Raw genomic sequence first — 16,907 nt, forward strand, 5'->3', positions numbered from 1 at the left:
GGCATACCAGGATTGGAGTGCGGAGGTGGCGAGAAGGAGGGCGAGCTTCAACCGAGCCAAAGAGGTGTTGCATAAAAGGAAGGTGAAGTTCGGGATGCTGCAGCCGGCAAGACTATGGGTCACGTATCAGGAGAGACACCATTATTTCGAGACAGCGGAGGAAGCATGGACCTTCATCAAAGAGAAATTGGATCGGAACTGAGGGACTGATGCTGCAGGAAATGTTATTGTTAATGTTATGGTTGAAGTTAATTGAGAAGTAAATTGGGAAGGGGGGAGAAATTTGGGGAAATGTGGGCGCCGGTGAGGGGGGAAAGACGGGACATAGTTGGAGAATGGGGAAGGGGAGGAGGAGGGGAAAGGGAGCTGCGCCATAAGAGGCAGGTCAGGTAAAGGGATGTTCCCGCGCCAGAAAGAATAAGGCGGGAAGACAGGCGCAAGGCGGATGGGAGTTCCCCACACGGGGGGGGTCGAGGAGTGAGCAGGAGTAGCCGGGGTCAGTTGAAGTCAGCTGACTTACGGAAGTAATATGGGGGGAGAAATCATGCTAGAAAGAGATCTAGTGGGGAGGGGGGGGAGGGAGGGGGAGGGGGGGGGGACAACTGGGTTGCTGCTGCGGAAATCCAAAAGGAAATGGCTAAAGAGTGGGTGGGCGGGGATGGTGTGCGACGCTGGGGGAGTGAGCGGGAGCGCGGAGGCGGGATATGGGACTGGCCTAGAGAAGGTAATGGCTAGTCGACACGGGAGGGGGCAGGTAGCCCCCTAGTGAGGCTGATCACGTGGAACGTGAGAGGCCTGAACGGACCGATAAAAAGGGCCCGAGTGCTCGCGCATTTGAAAGGACTAAGGGCAGACGTGGTTATGCTCCAAGAGACGCACCTAAAGGTGGCGGACCAAGTTAGGCTAAGGAAAGGATGGGTGGGACAGGTGTTCCACTCAGGACTGGACGCAAAGAATAGAGGGGTGGCCATTTTGGTGGGGAAACGGGTAGCATTTGAAGCAAAGAACATCGTAGCAGATAGCGGAGGTAGATATGTAATGGTGAGTGGCAGGCTGGAGGGAATGGGGGTCGTGTTGGTTAATGTGTATGCCCCAAACTGGGACGATGCGGGATTTATGAGACGGATGCTGGGGCGTATACCGGACCTGGAGGTAGGAAACTTGATTTTAGGAGGGGACTTTAATACGGTGCTGGACCCGGGGCTAGATAGATCCAGCTCAAGGACCGGAAGTAGGCCGGCAGCGGCCAAGGTACTTAAGGGGTTTATAGACCAAATGGGGGGAGTGGATCCATGGCGATTTCTTAGACCTAGGGCTAGGGAGTTTTCCTTCTTCTCCCATGTCCATAAAGTGTACTCCCGGATAGATTTTTTTGTTTTGGGAAGGTCGTTGATCTCTAGGGTGGAAGAAGCTGAGTACTCAGCCATAGCGGTTTCGGATCATGCCCCACATTGGGTGGACCTGGAATTAGGAGAGGAAAGGGAGCAGAGAACACTCTGGCGATTAGATGTGGGACTGATGGCGGATGAGGGAGTGTGTGCAAGAGTGCGGGGGTGTATTGAGAGATACCTGGAGGTCAATGACGACGGCGAGGTCCCTGTGGGAGTGGTATGGGAAGCACTAAAAGCGGTGGTCAGAGGAGAGCTGATCTCCATTGGGGCCCACAAAAGGAAAACAGGCCAAGGAAAGGGAAAGATTACTGGGGGAGATTTTAAGGGTGGATAGGGAATTTGCAGAGACCCCGGAGGAGGAATTGTACAGGGAGAGGAGACGACTCCAGACGGAATTTGACCTTCTGACCACCAGAAAGGCGGAGGTACTGTGGAGGAAGGCACAGGGGAGGAGGTATGAATATGGGGAAAAGGCTAGTCGCCTGTTGGCTCATCAATTGCGAAAGAGGGCAGCAGCGAGGGAGATAGGAGGAATTAGAGACGAAAGGGGAGACACGGTGCGAAGGGCAGGAAAGATAAATGAGGTGTTCAAGACCTTCTATGAGGAACTGTATAGGTCTCAACCCCCAGAGGGAGAGGAGGGGATGCGGCAGTTCCTGGACCAATTGAGGTTCCCGAAAGTGGAGGAGCGGGGGGGTGGTAGGCCTGGGGGCACCGATTGGGGTGGACGAGGTTATTAAGGGACTGGGAAGCATGCAAGCAGGGAAGGCCCCAGGATCAGACGGGTTCCCGGTGGAGTATTACAGAAAATATGTGGACTTGTTGGCCCCGTTGATGGTGAGGACGTTCAATGAGGCCAGGAAAGGGGGGACTCTACCCCCGACGATGTCGGAGGCGACGATATTGTTAATTTTGAAGAGGGATAAAGATCCGTTGCAGTGCGGGTCCTATAGACCCATTTCATTATTGAACGTGGACGCCAAATTGTTGGCAAAGGTACTGGCATCGAGGATAGAGGACTGTGTCCCGGGGGTGGTGCACGAAGACCAGACAGGGTTCGTAAAAGGGAGACAACTGAATGTTAACGTGCGACGACTATTAGGGGTGATAATGATGCCCCCAGTGGAGGGGGAGGCAGAGATAGTGGCAGCAATGGACGCAGAGAAGGCATTTGATAGGGTGGAGTGGGAGTATTTATGGGAAGTGTTAAGGAGGTTTGGGTACGGGTTTATTAGCTGGGTTAGACTTCTTTATGGGGCTCCAACAGCAAGCGTAGTTACAGGTCGACATAGATCGGAGTATTTCCGACTATATAGGGGAACAAGACAGGGATGCCCGCTGTCTCCATTGTTGTTCGCGTTGGCAATTGAACCTCTGGCCATGGCGTTGAGAGACTCCAGGAAATGGAGAGGGGTGATTAGAGGGGGAGAAGAACACCGAGTCTCGTTATACGCGGATGACCTATTGTTATACGTGTCGGACCCAGCGGGGGGGATGATAGAGGTTATGCGAATTTTGAGGGGGTTCGGGGATTTCTCGGGGTATAGGCTAAACATGGGGAAGAGTGAATTATTTGTGATACATCCAGGGGACCAGAGTAGAGAGATAGAAGGCTTGCCTCTAAGGAAAGTGGAAAGAAACTTCCGATACCTGGGGATTCAGATCGCTAGGAGCTGGGGAACCTTGCACAGACTTAATCTGACACGGTTGGTAGAACAAATGGAGGAGGACTTCAAGAGGTGGGACATGCAGCCTCTATCGCTGGCGGGCAGGGTGCAAGCAATTAAGATGATGGTCCTCCCGAGGTTCTTATTTGTATTTCAATGTCTCCCTATACTAATCACCAAGACCTTTTCAATAAAATAGACAGGAGTATCACGAGCTTCGTGTGGGCAGGGAAAGTTCCGAGAGTAAGGAGGGGGTTCCTTCAGCGTAGTAGGGACAGAGGAGGATTGGCACTACCGAACTTGGGTGATTACTATTGGGCCGCCAATGTGGCAATGATACGTAAATGGATGATGGAGGGTGAGGGAGCGGCGTGGAAAAGACTGGAGAGAAAGTCCTGTAAAGGGACGAGTTTAGAGGCGCTGGTGACGGCGCCGCGACCTATCTCACCTAAAAAGTTTACCACGAACCCGGTGGTGGCGGCAACATTGAATATCTGGGGACAGTGGAGGCGACAGAGAGGGGTGCGGGGAGCCCTGGTGGGGTCCCCAATCAGGAACAACCATAGGTTCGCCCCAGGAAGAATGGATGGAGGATTTCAGAGCTGGTACCAGTTGGGAATTGGGAGGGTGGGAGATTTATTTATAGATGGGACTTTTGCGAGCTTGGGAGCATTGGAGGAAAAGTATAAGTTGCCCCGGGGAAATTTCTTGAGATATATGCAGGTGAGGGCGTTTACTAGACAACAGGTGAGGGAATTTCCGTTGCTCCCGACACAGGGGATACAGGACAGGGTGCTTTCAGGGGTGTGGGTCGGAGAGGGCAAGGTGTCAGAGATATACCGAGAGATGAGGGAAGAGGGGGAGGAGTTGGTGGGCGAACTAAAAGGAAAGTGGGAAGAAGAACTAGGGGAGGAGATAGAGGAGGGTATGTGGGCTGATGCCCTAAGCAGGGTAAATTCCTCTTCCTCATGCGCCAGGCTTAGCCTGATTCAATTTAAGGTGCTACATAGAGCACACATAACGGGAGCAAGATTGAGCAGGTTCTTTGGAGCGGAGGACAAATGTGGGAGGTGTGGCGGGAGCCCGGCAAACCACGCACATATTTTTTGGGCGTGCCCGGCACTGGAAGGGTATTGGAAGGGAGTGACGGGAGTGATTTCGCGGGTGGTGAAGGCCCGGGTCAAACCAGGCTGGGGGTTAGCTCTATTTGGAGTTGCGGAAGAGCCGGGAGTGCAGGAGGCGAAAGAGGCCGACGTTGTGGCCTTTGCGTCCCTAGTAGCCCGGCGCAGGATCCTACTCATGTGGAAGGAGGCGAAACCCCCCGGACTGGAGGCCTGGGTAAATGATATGGCGGGGTTCATTAAACTGGAGCAGATAAAGTTTGCCCTGAGAGGATCGGCTCAAGGGTTCACCAGGCGGTGGCAGCCATTTCTCGACTACCTAGGGGAACGTTAGAGGGAAGACAGATGACCAGCAGCAGCAACCCAGGGGGAGGGGGGAGGGGGCGTGGGGGGGGGGGGGGGGGGTGGTGTGTTAGTTTAGTTTAGGTCAAAGATAAAGGGGTTTTGTTACTTGTGTATTGTTAAAAATTTCTGTATTGTTATTGTTGCGTTTGCTTTGTAAGAGGGGGAAAATTGTTGTTTGGGAAAAAAATTTCAATAAAACATATTTAAAAAAAAAAAAATTCATTGCTAGAGCAGTGATATTCTCATGGTTCATGGCCTTTGACATATTAAATTTGCCTTAAGTATGCTCCAAGTATGCCCCCGCAACGCCATCTAACCTGCACACCTTGGGAAAGCAAAGCTCAATGTAACGTGGCCAATTCCACCTATTATTGGGCTGTGGGAAGAAACCGGAGTCCCCGGATGAAACCCACGCAGACATGGGGTGAACATCCAAACTCCACACAGTCAGTCACCCAAGGCCGGAATTGAACCCTGGTCCCGTGAGGTAGCAGTGCTAACCAGCTTCATCAGCTGTTACATCATATCACGTGGAGTCAATCCAATTTGCTGCAACGTAAAGCTAAACATAATGCAATCCATTTCAATAAATTAAATGATTCTACTTACCACTATTCTCCAGTTGATCCGGTCCAATTTACTTTTCAGACAAGTAGCCAGTATGATCAGCAGGAAAGTAGTCAGTAAGAAGGCGCTACAGCTGACAAACTCAAAGAAGTAAAGTACATGACAGTTCACGCAGCTGTTCACTAGCTCCTCCAGAATAAAGGCCACAAATGACAAGATCTGCCCAAGAGAAAATGCAAAACATAAATTCAGAAAATAAATTCAGACAAACAAACATCCTGCATATCATGCTTTGATGTCGACTTAAAGATTAACCCAATTTAGTTGTCCTTGGTCACTGTTAACATGTATACTCATCAAATAAAGGGTAAAATTGGCCATATAAAGGTTAAACCACCCCTTCAAACACACATTAACCTCGGCCTCGGAAGAGTACACTTTCTTCTTATTTTTTAAAATAAATTTAGAGTACCCAATTCTTTTTTTCCAATTAAGGGACAATTTAGTGTGGCCAACACAGTGAGAATGTGCAAACTTCACATGGACAGTGACCCGGGCTGGGATTGAACCGGAGTCCTCAGCGCTGTGAGGCAGCAGTGCTAACCACTGTACCACCATGCTGCCCCAAGAAGGATACCTTTTAATACATCAAAGTGACTTTTCTACGCTAGCCAATCTTGATAAGTCAGGTCAGTGGAAAACTGAGGGAAGCTTCCTAATGTGAATTTACACCCATTATGAATTAAGTTAGGAATATTTGAAACTCATTCTGTTTAGGGCCCTGGCAACTATACTTTAGGATGTGTGCAAACCCAAGGGATGAACTGTGAAGCTTGTTGTCTTTCTGTTGACCCACTCTGCCACCCAATCCCAAAATGCCCAATAAGCTCAGTAATCTTCAGCTTCAAATTAGTGAGCGCTTGTTCCTCAAACATTTACATTATGATCAACTGAATATGTTTCAAATTCAGATTTCTTTACGCTACAGGCAATTTGTTGAAGAGAAGAAAAACTAAAGTATCAAGTGATAATCAAAATTTTCTGTAATTGGTATTTAAGGTTACAGATCTCGACACATTACAGCATCTTGCAGGATCCACTTTGATCTGAACGAGCAGAAACAGTGAAGCTTGACGGGATGATTGCAGTGGTGTACTGAATAGTAGCCAGTATTTGTATAATGCCGCACAACATGTTTGTGTATCCTGTTTTTAACCCACTGAAATCCAATTAGTTAATGCCGGTGTAAAAATGGTTCGTACAGGAATATATTCCCAGGTATTCAGACATAAATTCTACCAATTGTAATTTCTACCCTCATTATGGAAGGCAAAAGGGCTGGTCCAATCCAATCGGGCAAGATCCTTTCAATGAACAGTGAATAGATGGAGATATAAAGACAGCTAAAGCTTCCAAGGTGGTAAACGTCTCATTAATTATCAAATCTATACGAGTAAAATCTGCCAAGTTATGAACGAACAGTTGCATGCCACTGGTGACTCTTCCATGATCGGTAGGTATTCCATGGAATGTTTCATTTTCAAAGATTTCAAATCAATCTTGCATTATCCACCATGGACAGGTATTTATTTACTTTCAATCTCAAATGAGCTAGCGGAACAGATCCATCCCTCTAACAGCATAATAATAATAATTTTGCAAATACATATCTTTCAAGAGCTAAAATGCTGGTATGATCAAACTCTGGAGCGAAACGTTAATTAAAAAGTTATTGTAAACTATTACACAAACTCAAACGCCATACAGAGACAGGCGAGATCAAAGTGAAAAAGGAGAATCAAAGTGCCTGAACTTCACTGGGTGGGAGGGGACGGTATACCTTGGCGGGGGGAAGCCACCCGCGCTAGCCAACTAAAGTCGGCTAGTAAACGGAGATGAGGTGAGAGGAGGGCTGAGGACATTAGAGACTGGTTAGCAGGTTTTGATGGGCCTACGAGGCGAGGGGGGAATTGATGCTGGGAGATGTTTTTTCGAGAGGAAATGTGGAAGGGGGGGGGGGTCCGATGTTAATAATGGATAGGCGGGTGAGGCTCATGGGGCAGGGCCCGGTGGTATGATGATGGTGGATAAGAAGGGTGGGGGAGGTGAGAGTCCCCCAGTTAGGATATAGTCACATGGAACGCGAGGGGGTTAGGAGGTCCGGTCAAGAGGTCAAGGGTGCTTGCGCATCTTAAAAGTTTGAAAGCCGATGTAGCAATGCTGCAGGAGACTCACTTGAGGGTGAAGGACCAGGTGAGACTTAAAAAAGGCTGGGTTAGTCAGGTGTTTCACTCTGGATTTGACGGAAGGGCTCGAGGGGGAGCAGTAATGGTCAGCAAAAGAGTACGGTTCCAGATGGAGAAGGTGGTGGCAGATCAGGCGGGTAGATATGTGATTGTGACAGGGGCGCTGAAGGGGAGATTAGTGGCGCTGTTAAGTGTATACAGTCCCAAATTGTGGCGATGTGGGATTCGCAAAGAAGGTGTTTGGGGCCATCCCCGACTTGGACTCACACAAACTGATAGTGGGGGGGGGGGTGGACTGGAACTTGGTGCAGGAGCCAAAGTTGGACAGGTCACGGCCGCGCTGGCTGGTCCCATCAGGGGAGGGGGGGCGAAGGCGCTGGCTGGGCTAATGGTGGAAATGGGAGGGGTGGACCCTTGGAGTTTTCTGAACCCGAGGGAACGGGAGTACTCGTTTTTCTCAGTAGTCCATAAGATATACTCGTGGATCAACTTTTCCGTGGTGGGGATGGCTTTGCTGGCTGGGGTTAAGGGGTTGGAATACTCGGCAATTGCAGTGTCAGATCATGCTCCGCATTGGGTGGATATGGTGCTGGAGAAGGGGGTAGCGCAGAGGCCGGGGTGGAAATTAGATGTGGGACTTTTGGGGTCCAAGGGTTCTGTGACAAAATTGAAAAAGTAATTGAGGAATATGTAGGTTTCAATTGTACGGGTGAGGTGTCGAAGGCAGTTGTCTGGGAGGCTCTAAAGGCGGTGGTGAGGGGTGAGGTGATTTTGTTTAAGGCCAGGGTGGACAAAGAGGAGAGGTTGGAGCGGCAGAGGGTAATAGGTGAGATGTTGGAGGTAGATAGGAGTTATGCAGAAGATGGGGACCCAGCGAAGTTGGAAAAGAGGAAGGAACTACAGGCGAGCTTTGACCGACTGTCCACCAGGAAGGCGGTGTGTGAGACGAGCTAGGGGTGCAGTTTACGAACATGGAGCAAGGGGTGCAGTTTACGAACATGGAGATAAGTATGTTAGGTCAGCTCCGGAGGGAGGCAGCGGTAAGGGAAATTGTTCAGTTGAGGGATAGGGCAGGGAAGTTGGTGGTGGCTCTGGATCTGATTAACAAGGTTTTTGAGGAATTTTATGAGAGGTTGTACCAGTCAGAGCCACCAGGGGGAGACTGGGAGATGCAGGAATTTCTAGATGGGTTGCAGTATCCGAGGTTAGGGGAGGGGGGACAAGGCTACATTAGAAGGAGCGACAGTGGAGCAGAAAATAAAAGATGCGATTGAGAGGATGCAGTCGGGGAAGGTGGCAGGGCCGGATGGGTTTCTGGAGGAATATTATAAAAAAATTCAAGGATAAGCTGGTACCCCTGATGGTGGGGATGTTTGAAGAGGCGATAGGGAAGGGGGTGTTGCCACAAACTTTGGGGCAGGCATCGATTTCCCTGTTGCTAAAAAATGATAAGGATCCGACGGCGTGTGGGTCGTATAGGCCCATATCACTTCTGAATGTGGAGGCAAAAGTATTGGCGAAGGTACTGATGGGTAGGCTGGAGGAGTGCCTCCCGAAGGTGATAGGTGAAGATCAGACGGGGTTCGTGAGTGGGAGGCAGCTCTTTTCAAACGTTAGACGGGTACTGAACGTTGTTATGGCACCGGCGGAGGGGAAGGAAACAGAGGTGGTTGTGGCATTGGACGCTGAGAAGGCGTTTGACCGGGTAGAATAGGGGTACTTGATGGCAGTTCTGGAGCGGTTTGGGATTGGACTAAGATTTGTGAACTGGGTAAAGCTACTCTATAAGGAGCCGAGGGCGAGTCACAAACAACATCAGCTCGAGATACTTTTCTCTCCACCGTGGGACTAGGCAGGGATGTCCTCTGTCCCCCCTGCTGTTTGCACTCGCGATTGAGCCGTTGGCCATTGCATTAAGAAGTTCGGGGGTATGGAAAGGAATAGTGCGGGGGGGGGGGGGGGGGGGGGGGGAATAGAGAATAGGGTGTCCTTATATGCCGATGACTTGCTGTTATACGTGTCGGAACCAAGTGTGTCGATAGGGGGAATATTGGAGCTGCTTCGAGTGTTTCGGTCTTTCTCGGGGTACAAACTAAATCTAGACAAGAGTGAGTATTTTGTGTTGTCTCGGCCGGGGGTGGGGGCAGGGCTGGAGGGGCTGCTATTCCGTAGGGCAGGGACTCACTTTAGGTATCTGGGGTGAGGTTGCCCAGGAGTGGGGACGGGGGGCTCCACAGGTACAACATTTCTAGTTTGGTGGGGAGAGTGAAAGATGATCTGGCAAGGTGGGATGGTCTCCCCCTGTCACTGGCAGGTCAGGTACAGGTGGTTAAAATGAACGTGTTGCCGTGATTTCTGTTTATTTTTCAATGCCTGCCGATTTTCCTGCCAAAGGCTTTTTTCAGAGAGATTGAGTGAAGGATTATTTGTTCACATGGGGAGGGAAGGTGGCCAGAGTTAGAAAGGTGCTACTACAGAGGGGAAGGCAGGCAGGGGGTTTGGGTCTTCCGAACCTGATGTCTTACTACTGGGCGATGAATGTGGAAAAGGTGCGGAGCTGGGTCAGAGGGGTTGATTCCCAGTGGGTCAGAATGGAGGAGAGTTTGTGCAGGGGTTCGGCATTGAAAGCACTAGCAACAGCGCCGCTCCCGATAGCCCCGGGGAAATACTCAGGGAGCGGCGCTGTTGCTAGTGCTTTCAATCCCGAACCCCTGCACATAATAATAGCTTCATTGAGAATTTGGAGGCAGTTTCGCCATCACTTCAGGTTGGGGGCAGGGTCAAGGGAAATGCCGATTCGGGGGAACCACAGATTTGAGCCAGGGAAGTGGGATGGAAATTTTCAGAAATGGAAGGAGAAGGGGATTAAGGCACTAAAAGATTTGTTTCTTAGGGATCGGTTTGCAGGATTGAAGGAGCTGGAAGCGAAGTATGGGCTGGAGCAGAGGGAAATGTTTAGATACATGCAGGTTCGAGATTTTGCCAGAAAGGAGATACAGAGCTTCCCGGTGGAGCCGGCATCCACAATGCTGGAGGAGGTGCTGATGACAGGGTTACGGGGGTAGTGTCAGCGGTTTATGGAGCTATTTTGGAAGAGGAGAAGGCACCACTGGAAGGGATCAAAGCAAAGTGGGAGGAAGAGTTGGGAGAGGAAATGGAGGAGGGGTTCTGGTGTGAGGTGCTCCAGAGTGAATGCCTCCACCTCGTGCATGAGGTTGGGGCTGATACAGCTGAAGGTGGTATACAGAGCACAACTCACGAGGGGGAGGATGAGGCGATTCTTTGAAGGAGTAGAAGATGTGTGTGAACGTTGCGGGGGTGCCCCGCAAACCACGCTCATATGTTTTGGTCCTGTCCAAAGCTAGAGGATTACTGGAAGGAGGTTTTTAGGGTAATTTTTAAAGTGGTGCACGTGAAACTGGATCTGGGCCCCCGGGAGGCCATATTCGGGGTGTCAGGCCAGCCAGGGTTGGAAACGGGTGCGGAGGCAGATGTTGTAGCCTTCGCCTCGTTGATCGCCCGAAGGCAGATCCTGATGGGATGGAGAGCAACCTTTCCACCCTGTGCTCTGGCGTGGCGGGGGCACCTGTTGAAATTCTTGACTCTTGAGAAGGTTAAGTTTGAACTGAGGGGAAGGATGGAGGGATTCTACAATTCATGGGCATTATTCATTATGCACTTTCAAGAACTGGATAACATTGAACATTAGTTGGGACGTGTGGGTGGGAGGGTTGGGGGGAGGGGGGCTGTCTGTGTTAATGGCGACTATGGGTGATCCCTAATTCCTTTTTGTCATTGTGTGAACATGCGGGCTAATGTTTCAGGTTTGGTGGGAGGATGGGAACGTTGTCATTGAAAAGGGGATTGACATATTTGTTACTGATTATTGTTGGTGGGCGTAAATTTGGGAGAAAATGTGAAAAAGGAGAATAAAAAATATTTTTTTAAAGTGCCTGAACTTCAGTAACTGCCACACCCCACATATCACATGTTAAAGGCCTATTTTGTTACATTTCTTACAATGTTCTTTACTCCCCTTCCTCTTTCTTGGTCTTGCACTGATCATGCACAGACGGGCCCTTTGTTCCAGGCCTCTGTCAATATTACAATCAATTTGCAAAGGGGTGGGATTCAAAGAGGACCTAAGAGGCGGGGAATAGGATAGTCAGCCAAAAGGATTTATGGAGGGAATACCAGGGATTGCAAGGTTTAAAGCACAAAGTGGGAGTAGATGACAGAGGAATAAGGAACAAAATTCAAGGGAGGGTCTGTAGAGTTGGAAAAGGGTGCAGGGAGAGGGAGGACATGAAGGACTTGAAATGCAAATTTGCGAACTTAAAAGGAGATGTTAAGGGGCTGGAAGGCAATGTAAGTCAAAACCCAAGATAGTGGGTGGGTCTCTCCAGCCGGACGGCCGCGTGTTTACCGGCCTCACGCTGTTCGCTGGAGCAGGATTCTATCTTACCGCTGATTGTCAAAAGGAATTCCCATTGTAACCACCCCATGCTGCTGCGAACCCCACTGGCAGGCCTGTGCTGCTGGTGGGAAAATGGAATCGCAATGACCAGAAAATTCCGGCATGGTCAGTGGACCCTGGTACTGGAGAAGATAGGAGTGGCAGAGGTTTGGATGAGTCGAAATTTACAGACAGTGGAAGATGGGAGATCAGCAAGGAATGTTTTGGGGCTGTTGAGTCTGGAGATACCAAGGTATGGATAAAGGTATCAGCATCTGACTTGCTGAAGCAGGGATGTTTTGGAAGTGGGCGTAGAGGTCTTTGTGAAACTGGATGTGGGATGAATGTGGTATGGACTGACCTGATTAACACAACACCCCTGTATGCTTCACCCGATGCCGGTGTTTATCTAGTTACATTGTGTACCTTGTGTTGTCCTATTATGTATTTTTTCTTTTCATGCACTTAATGATCTGTTTGGGCTGCTCGCAGTTAAATACTTTTCACTGTACCTCGGTACACATGACAATAAACAAAATCAAAAAGTCAGGATCAAACAGGACACTTGAGATTATAATCAATCTGCTTGGGAGGGGATTGGAATCTATGGCTGTTTGGCAGGGACTGAAGACAATAGTTTCACCGTTTTCTACGGAGCTGAGAAAAATGGTGGAGAAAGACTGCCGGATGTACTCAGCACACACGGAAGCGGAGCCATGATGAATGGATTCTTGGAAATTTCTGAGGTAACAATGTGGGGGGTGGGGACTTTGTCCACAAGTGGAGAGGTAAAAGGATAATGGCTGTGGATAGTGGAGGAAAGGCATTGGAGGGTGGTATGGTTGATTAAGTTCACGGCCGTGGAGAGGCTGAGGTAAAATAATGCACCACAATCAGGGAGGATGTTATTTGTGACTTTGGTTTGTGCCTTTTCAGTGCTGCGGCAAGAGAAGAAAACAACAGCCCACCAACAGCCTCAAAAAAATCCAAGATCTCCAAACAACAGATCGTAGGGAACTGTAAAAACCTGTTTGGTTCTCTTACAGAATCCTATGGAAAATACTTTGTATGTTTTGTATGTGATAAACGGCAGAAAAAGCAACGACAACACACACGGGTATATGATGCCATCTACTGTCGATATGCAGAATTTTCATTTCATCATAGAGAATGGTTTCCAGCAATGATGAATTAAAGTCATATTTTTCTCTTAGATTTTTCTTTGAGTTCATGGTTTACAGCCAGACTTGAAGCTAGAAATATTTGAATGGCTAGAATTATAAAACATGTCAACTTTTTACTTTGGATTGGATTGGATTTGTTTATTGTCACGTGTACCGAGGTACAGTGATAAGTATTTTTCTGCCATTAAGTACATGAGAAGAAAAGGGAATAAAAGAAAATACATAATAGGGCAACACAACATATACAATGTAACTACATAAGCACTGGCATCGGATGAAGCATACAGGGTGTAGTGTTAATGACACTGCAGCTCAGCATAAATAAGCAAGATCGCCCAATAACAAAGCTTTACACCGAAAGATGTGTGACCGATGCAGTTTTAAATCCAGAAATATCTTGTGCGGCACCTTTGCAATTAAGTCCAGGCAACGGGGCCTCCTGCTAGTGGAATTCTCTCACAGACAGGAAGGGTCCAGCCGACCACAAGCACTTGGGGATGCGGGCTGGGCAGCTGATTGGGGAAAAGCAATTCATGGGCCCCTTTCAATGATCTGGCTTTAATGAGTCCTTTGCTAATCTCGTTGAATCTGGTGTCTGCAGACGCCTCTCCCTTGGCTGCTCCGCTCATTTTTGAAAATGTGTTCACGGGATGTGGGCTTCGGCCCATGTAATCTAGGTAGCCACACAGTGCTGTTAAGAAGGGATAAACATTTCCAAGTCAGAATGTTGTGTGACTTGGGAGGGGAACTTGTACATGGCAGTGTTCCCATTCACCTGCTGCCTTGTCCTTCTAGTTGGTATGGTTTGCAGCTTTGGTGAGTTGTGTCAATCGTATACACGGTTGCTATTCTGCGTCGGTAGTGGAGGGTGTAAATGTTGAAGCTGGTGGGAAGGGTGCCAATCAGGGGTCCGGAATACTTTTGGAGCTGCACTCATCCAGGCCAGTAGGGAGAATGACAACACATTCCTGACTTGAGCCTTGGTGGTGGACAGGCTTTGGGGAGTGAGGAGGCGGGTTATTTGTCAGAGTTCCCAGCCTCTAACCTGCTCTTATAGCCACAGTATTTATATAGCTGGTCCAGAAATGTACAGAATTGTGATCTCCATTAAAAAATGATCAAGGTTCAGTTAAACTGATCATAGATAGAACAGCATTAGTCTTGTTCCATTTCAAGGTGCTGTTAAGATTACTCACAAAATAATGATAGATGATCTACAATGACATGTTTTGCTGCTCTTATGCTATTTTTATGGACTGCTTCATGGTTGCTAAACACAGAAGACTGCAGCTGATCATTGTTCTGGAATAGCAGCAGCAGGTGATGATGACAGTGGAGGTTCTGCCATTACCCCACTGTCAAAGATCAATCTAGATCACAGATCTTCGGCAAAGTCCTTAATTCATTGCCATTCACTGTTTTTTTCTTTGTACAGGCATTCACTAAAAATATTGTAGACATTCAGGTCATCACAATGAAATAGGTGAATGTTTTGATGCCCTTGCTTTACCCAAATTAGTCAATGTCTGTCACCTGTGGCTTCATCCAGTATTGGCCCCATCACTTTTCCCTCAAGAGGGGCAGAAATTGGACTACATCTCGTGCACAACGGTGTTAGTCATCAAACATTGGTGCAGTTTGACTACGCAGTGCCTCAACTACAGGGGCATCATGAATGGGAATACCACCCCTAATCTCTTTTCAGGCTCAACTATCTCCATGAAATCTCCTTAACCCTCCCCCACCCACTGCATTCACCCCAAATACAAGGATGATATGGATCATTTTGCTTCCAAGATTGTGAACGTCCATATAGAATATGTGTGTACAGATAGATGACAGATTAATTCCGTAAAAAAAAACCAAGGATGCCTGATGATTATTAGATTGTTATTAGGTGGCACTAAAACTAGGATTGGGGTCAGTGGCATGATACTGCGAAAAAGCTGATGAGATCTTGACTATGTTGAACAATAGCAATCGAAGAACATAGTCTCCTGATGGGATTGGGTTCATTAAATGAGCATATACAGCAGTTTATAGAATCAGTTTTGTGAATTTGTTTGGCGTTTGTGTTGTTTTATTGTTACACTTTGCATGAAAATGTGGTCTTAAAATAGTTTCAGGGCCGTTGAAACTATCTGTTTTCCTTTTGCAGGTCCTACCAAATTGATAATCTCAAGCTGCTACGTATGTTACTCATGACAGGCTACCAGGAGGTTCAGCGAAGCCTCCACATTTTGACTTTCCTTAATGCACCCTGCTTTCAGCTTGGCAGGCAAGATTAGGAACTCTGTTCAGCTATGTGTTAGTGCTTCAGTGTGCTGCATTTTACACTACATCCCATGCGTCCTTGTGGTAACATTCCAGGGCTGGATATATAATTGTCAATCTAGTGGAGTATTTTCAGGTTACAGGGAGTCCTCACTGTGGTTACATTCCAGAAAAACGTGACTTTTAATGAATCATAGATTCGCATGTGAATCAATGTTAAAGCCAGAGTTAGGTTCCTTTGACCATTTCTCATGCAGATAAAAAAATGTACAAGTTGAAATACTGTCACAGGGGCCAGCGCCTGAGGGGAGGCTAGTGGCGCTGGTAAGTGTATATAGTCCCAATTGGGACGAGGTGGGATTCGCGAAGGTGTGTAGGACCATCCCCGACTTGGACATACACAAACTGATAGTGGGGTGGGACTGGAACTTGGTGCAGGAGCCAAGGTTGGACAGGTCACGGCCGCACTCGCTGGTCCTGTCCGGGGGGGGGGGGGGGGGGGGGGGGGCGCGAAGGCGTTGACTGTGCTAATGCTGGAAATGGGAGGGGTGGACCCTTGGAGGTTTCTGCACCCGAGGGAGCAGGAGTACTCGTCTTTCTCGGCTTTCCATAAGGTGTACTCGCGGATCGACTTTTTCATGGTGGGGAAGGCGCTGCTGGCTGGGGTTAAGGGGTCGGAGAACTCGGCAATTGCAATATCAGATCACTCTCCGCATTGGGTGGATATGGTACTGGAGAAGGGGGTGGTACAGAGACCAGGATAGAAGTTAGAGTTAGATGTGGGACTGTTGGGGGACCGAGGGTTCTGTGACAAAATTGAAAAAGTAATCGAGGAATATGTAGGTTTTAACTGTACAGGTGAGGTCTCGAAGGCGGTTGTCTGAGAGGCTCTAAAGGCAGTGGTGAGGGGTGAGGTGATCTCGTTCAAGGCTAGGCTAGACAAAGAGGAGAGGTTAGAGAATCAGAGGGTAATAGATGAGATGCTGGAGGTAAATAGGAGGTATGAAAAAGATGGGGACCCAGCAAAATTGGAAAACTGGAAGGAACTTCAGGCGAGCTTTGACCGATACCAGAAAGGCGGTACGCCAATTGAGGCAAGCAAGGCGTGCAGTTTACGAGCATGGAGAGTATGTTGGCGGGTCAGCTCCGGAGGGAAGGTGCGGCAAGGGAAATTGACCAGGTGTGGGACAGGGCAGGGAAGTTGGTGGTAGCTCCAGATCAGATTAACAAGGTCTTTAAGGAATTCAAGAGAGGTTGTACAGGTCAAAGCCACCAGGGGGAGACTGGGAGATGCAGGAATTTCTAGATGGGCTGGAGTACCTGAGGTTAGGGGAGGGGGACAGGGCTACATTAGAAGGGGCGATAGTGGAGCAGGAGATAAAAGATATGATTGGCAGGATGCAGTCGGGGAAGGTGGCAGGGCCGGAATGGGTTTCCGGTGGAATATTACACAAAATTCAAATATAAGCTGGTACCGCCGATGGTGGGGATGTTTGAGGAGGCGATAGGGAAGGGGGTGTTACCACAAACTTTGGGGCAGGCATTGATTTCCCTGCTTAAAAGAGATAAGGATCCGACAGAGTGTGCATCGTTTGGCCCATATCACTTTTAAAACGTAGACGCAAAGATATTGGCGAAGATACTGGCAGGTAGGCT

At 48.6% G+C, this 16,907-nt stretch overlaps 1 protein-coding gene across 3 annotated transcripts in view; it reads right to left on the reverse strand.

Moving 5' to 3' along the window:
• cmtm6 (CKLF-like MARVEL transmembrane domain containing 6) overlaps nt 1-16,907 on the reverse strand; it is a 122,517-nt gene that overhangs the window by 32,871 nt on the left and 72,739 nt on the right. For all 3 annotated transcript variants that reach the window (XM_072508711.1, XM_072508712.1, XM_072508710.1), the window contains exon 3: nt 5,134-5,310. In XM_072508711.1, the coding sequence (XP_072364812.1) occupies nt 5,134-5,310 (177 nt within the window). The remainder of the gene's footprint in view (nt 1-5,133; nt 5,311-16,907) is intronic.

This window comes from Scyliorhinus torazame, chromosome 6 (assembly GCF_047496885.1).
Source record: "Scyliorhinus torazame isolate Kashiwa2021f chromosome 6, sScyTor2.1, whole genome shotgun sequence".
Taxonomy (NCBI): domain Eukaryota; kingdom Metazoa; phylum Chordata; class Chondrichthyes; order Carcharhiniformes; family Scyliorhinidae; genus Scyliorhinus; species Scyliorhinus torazame.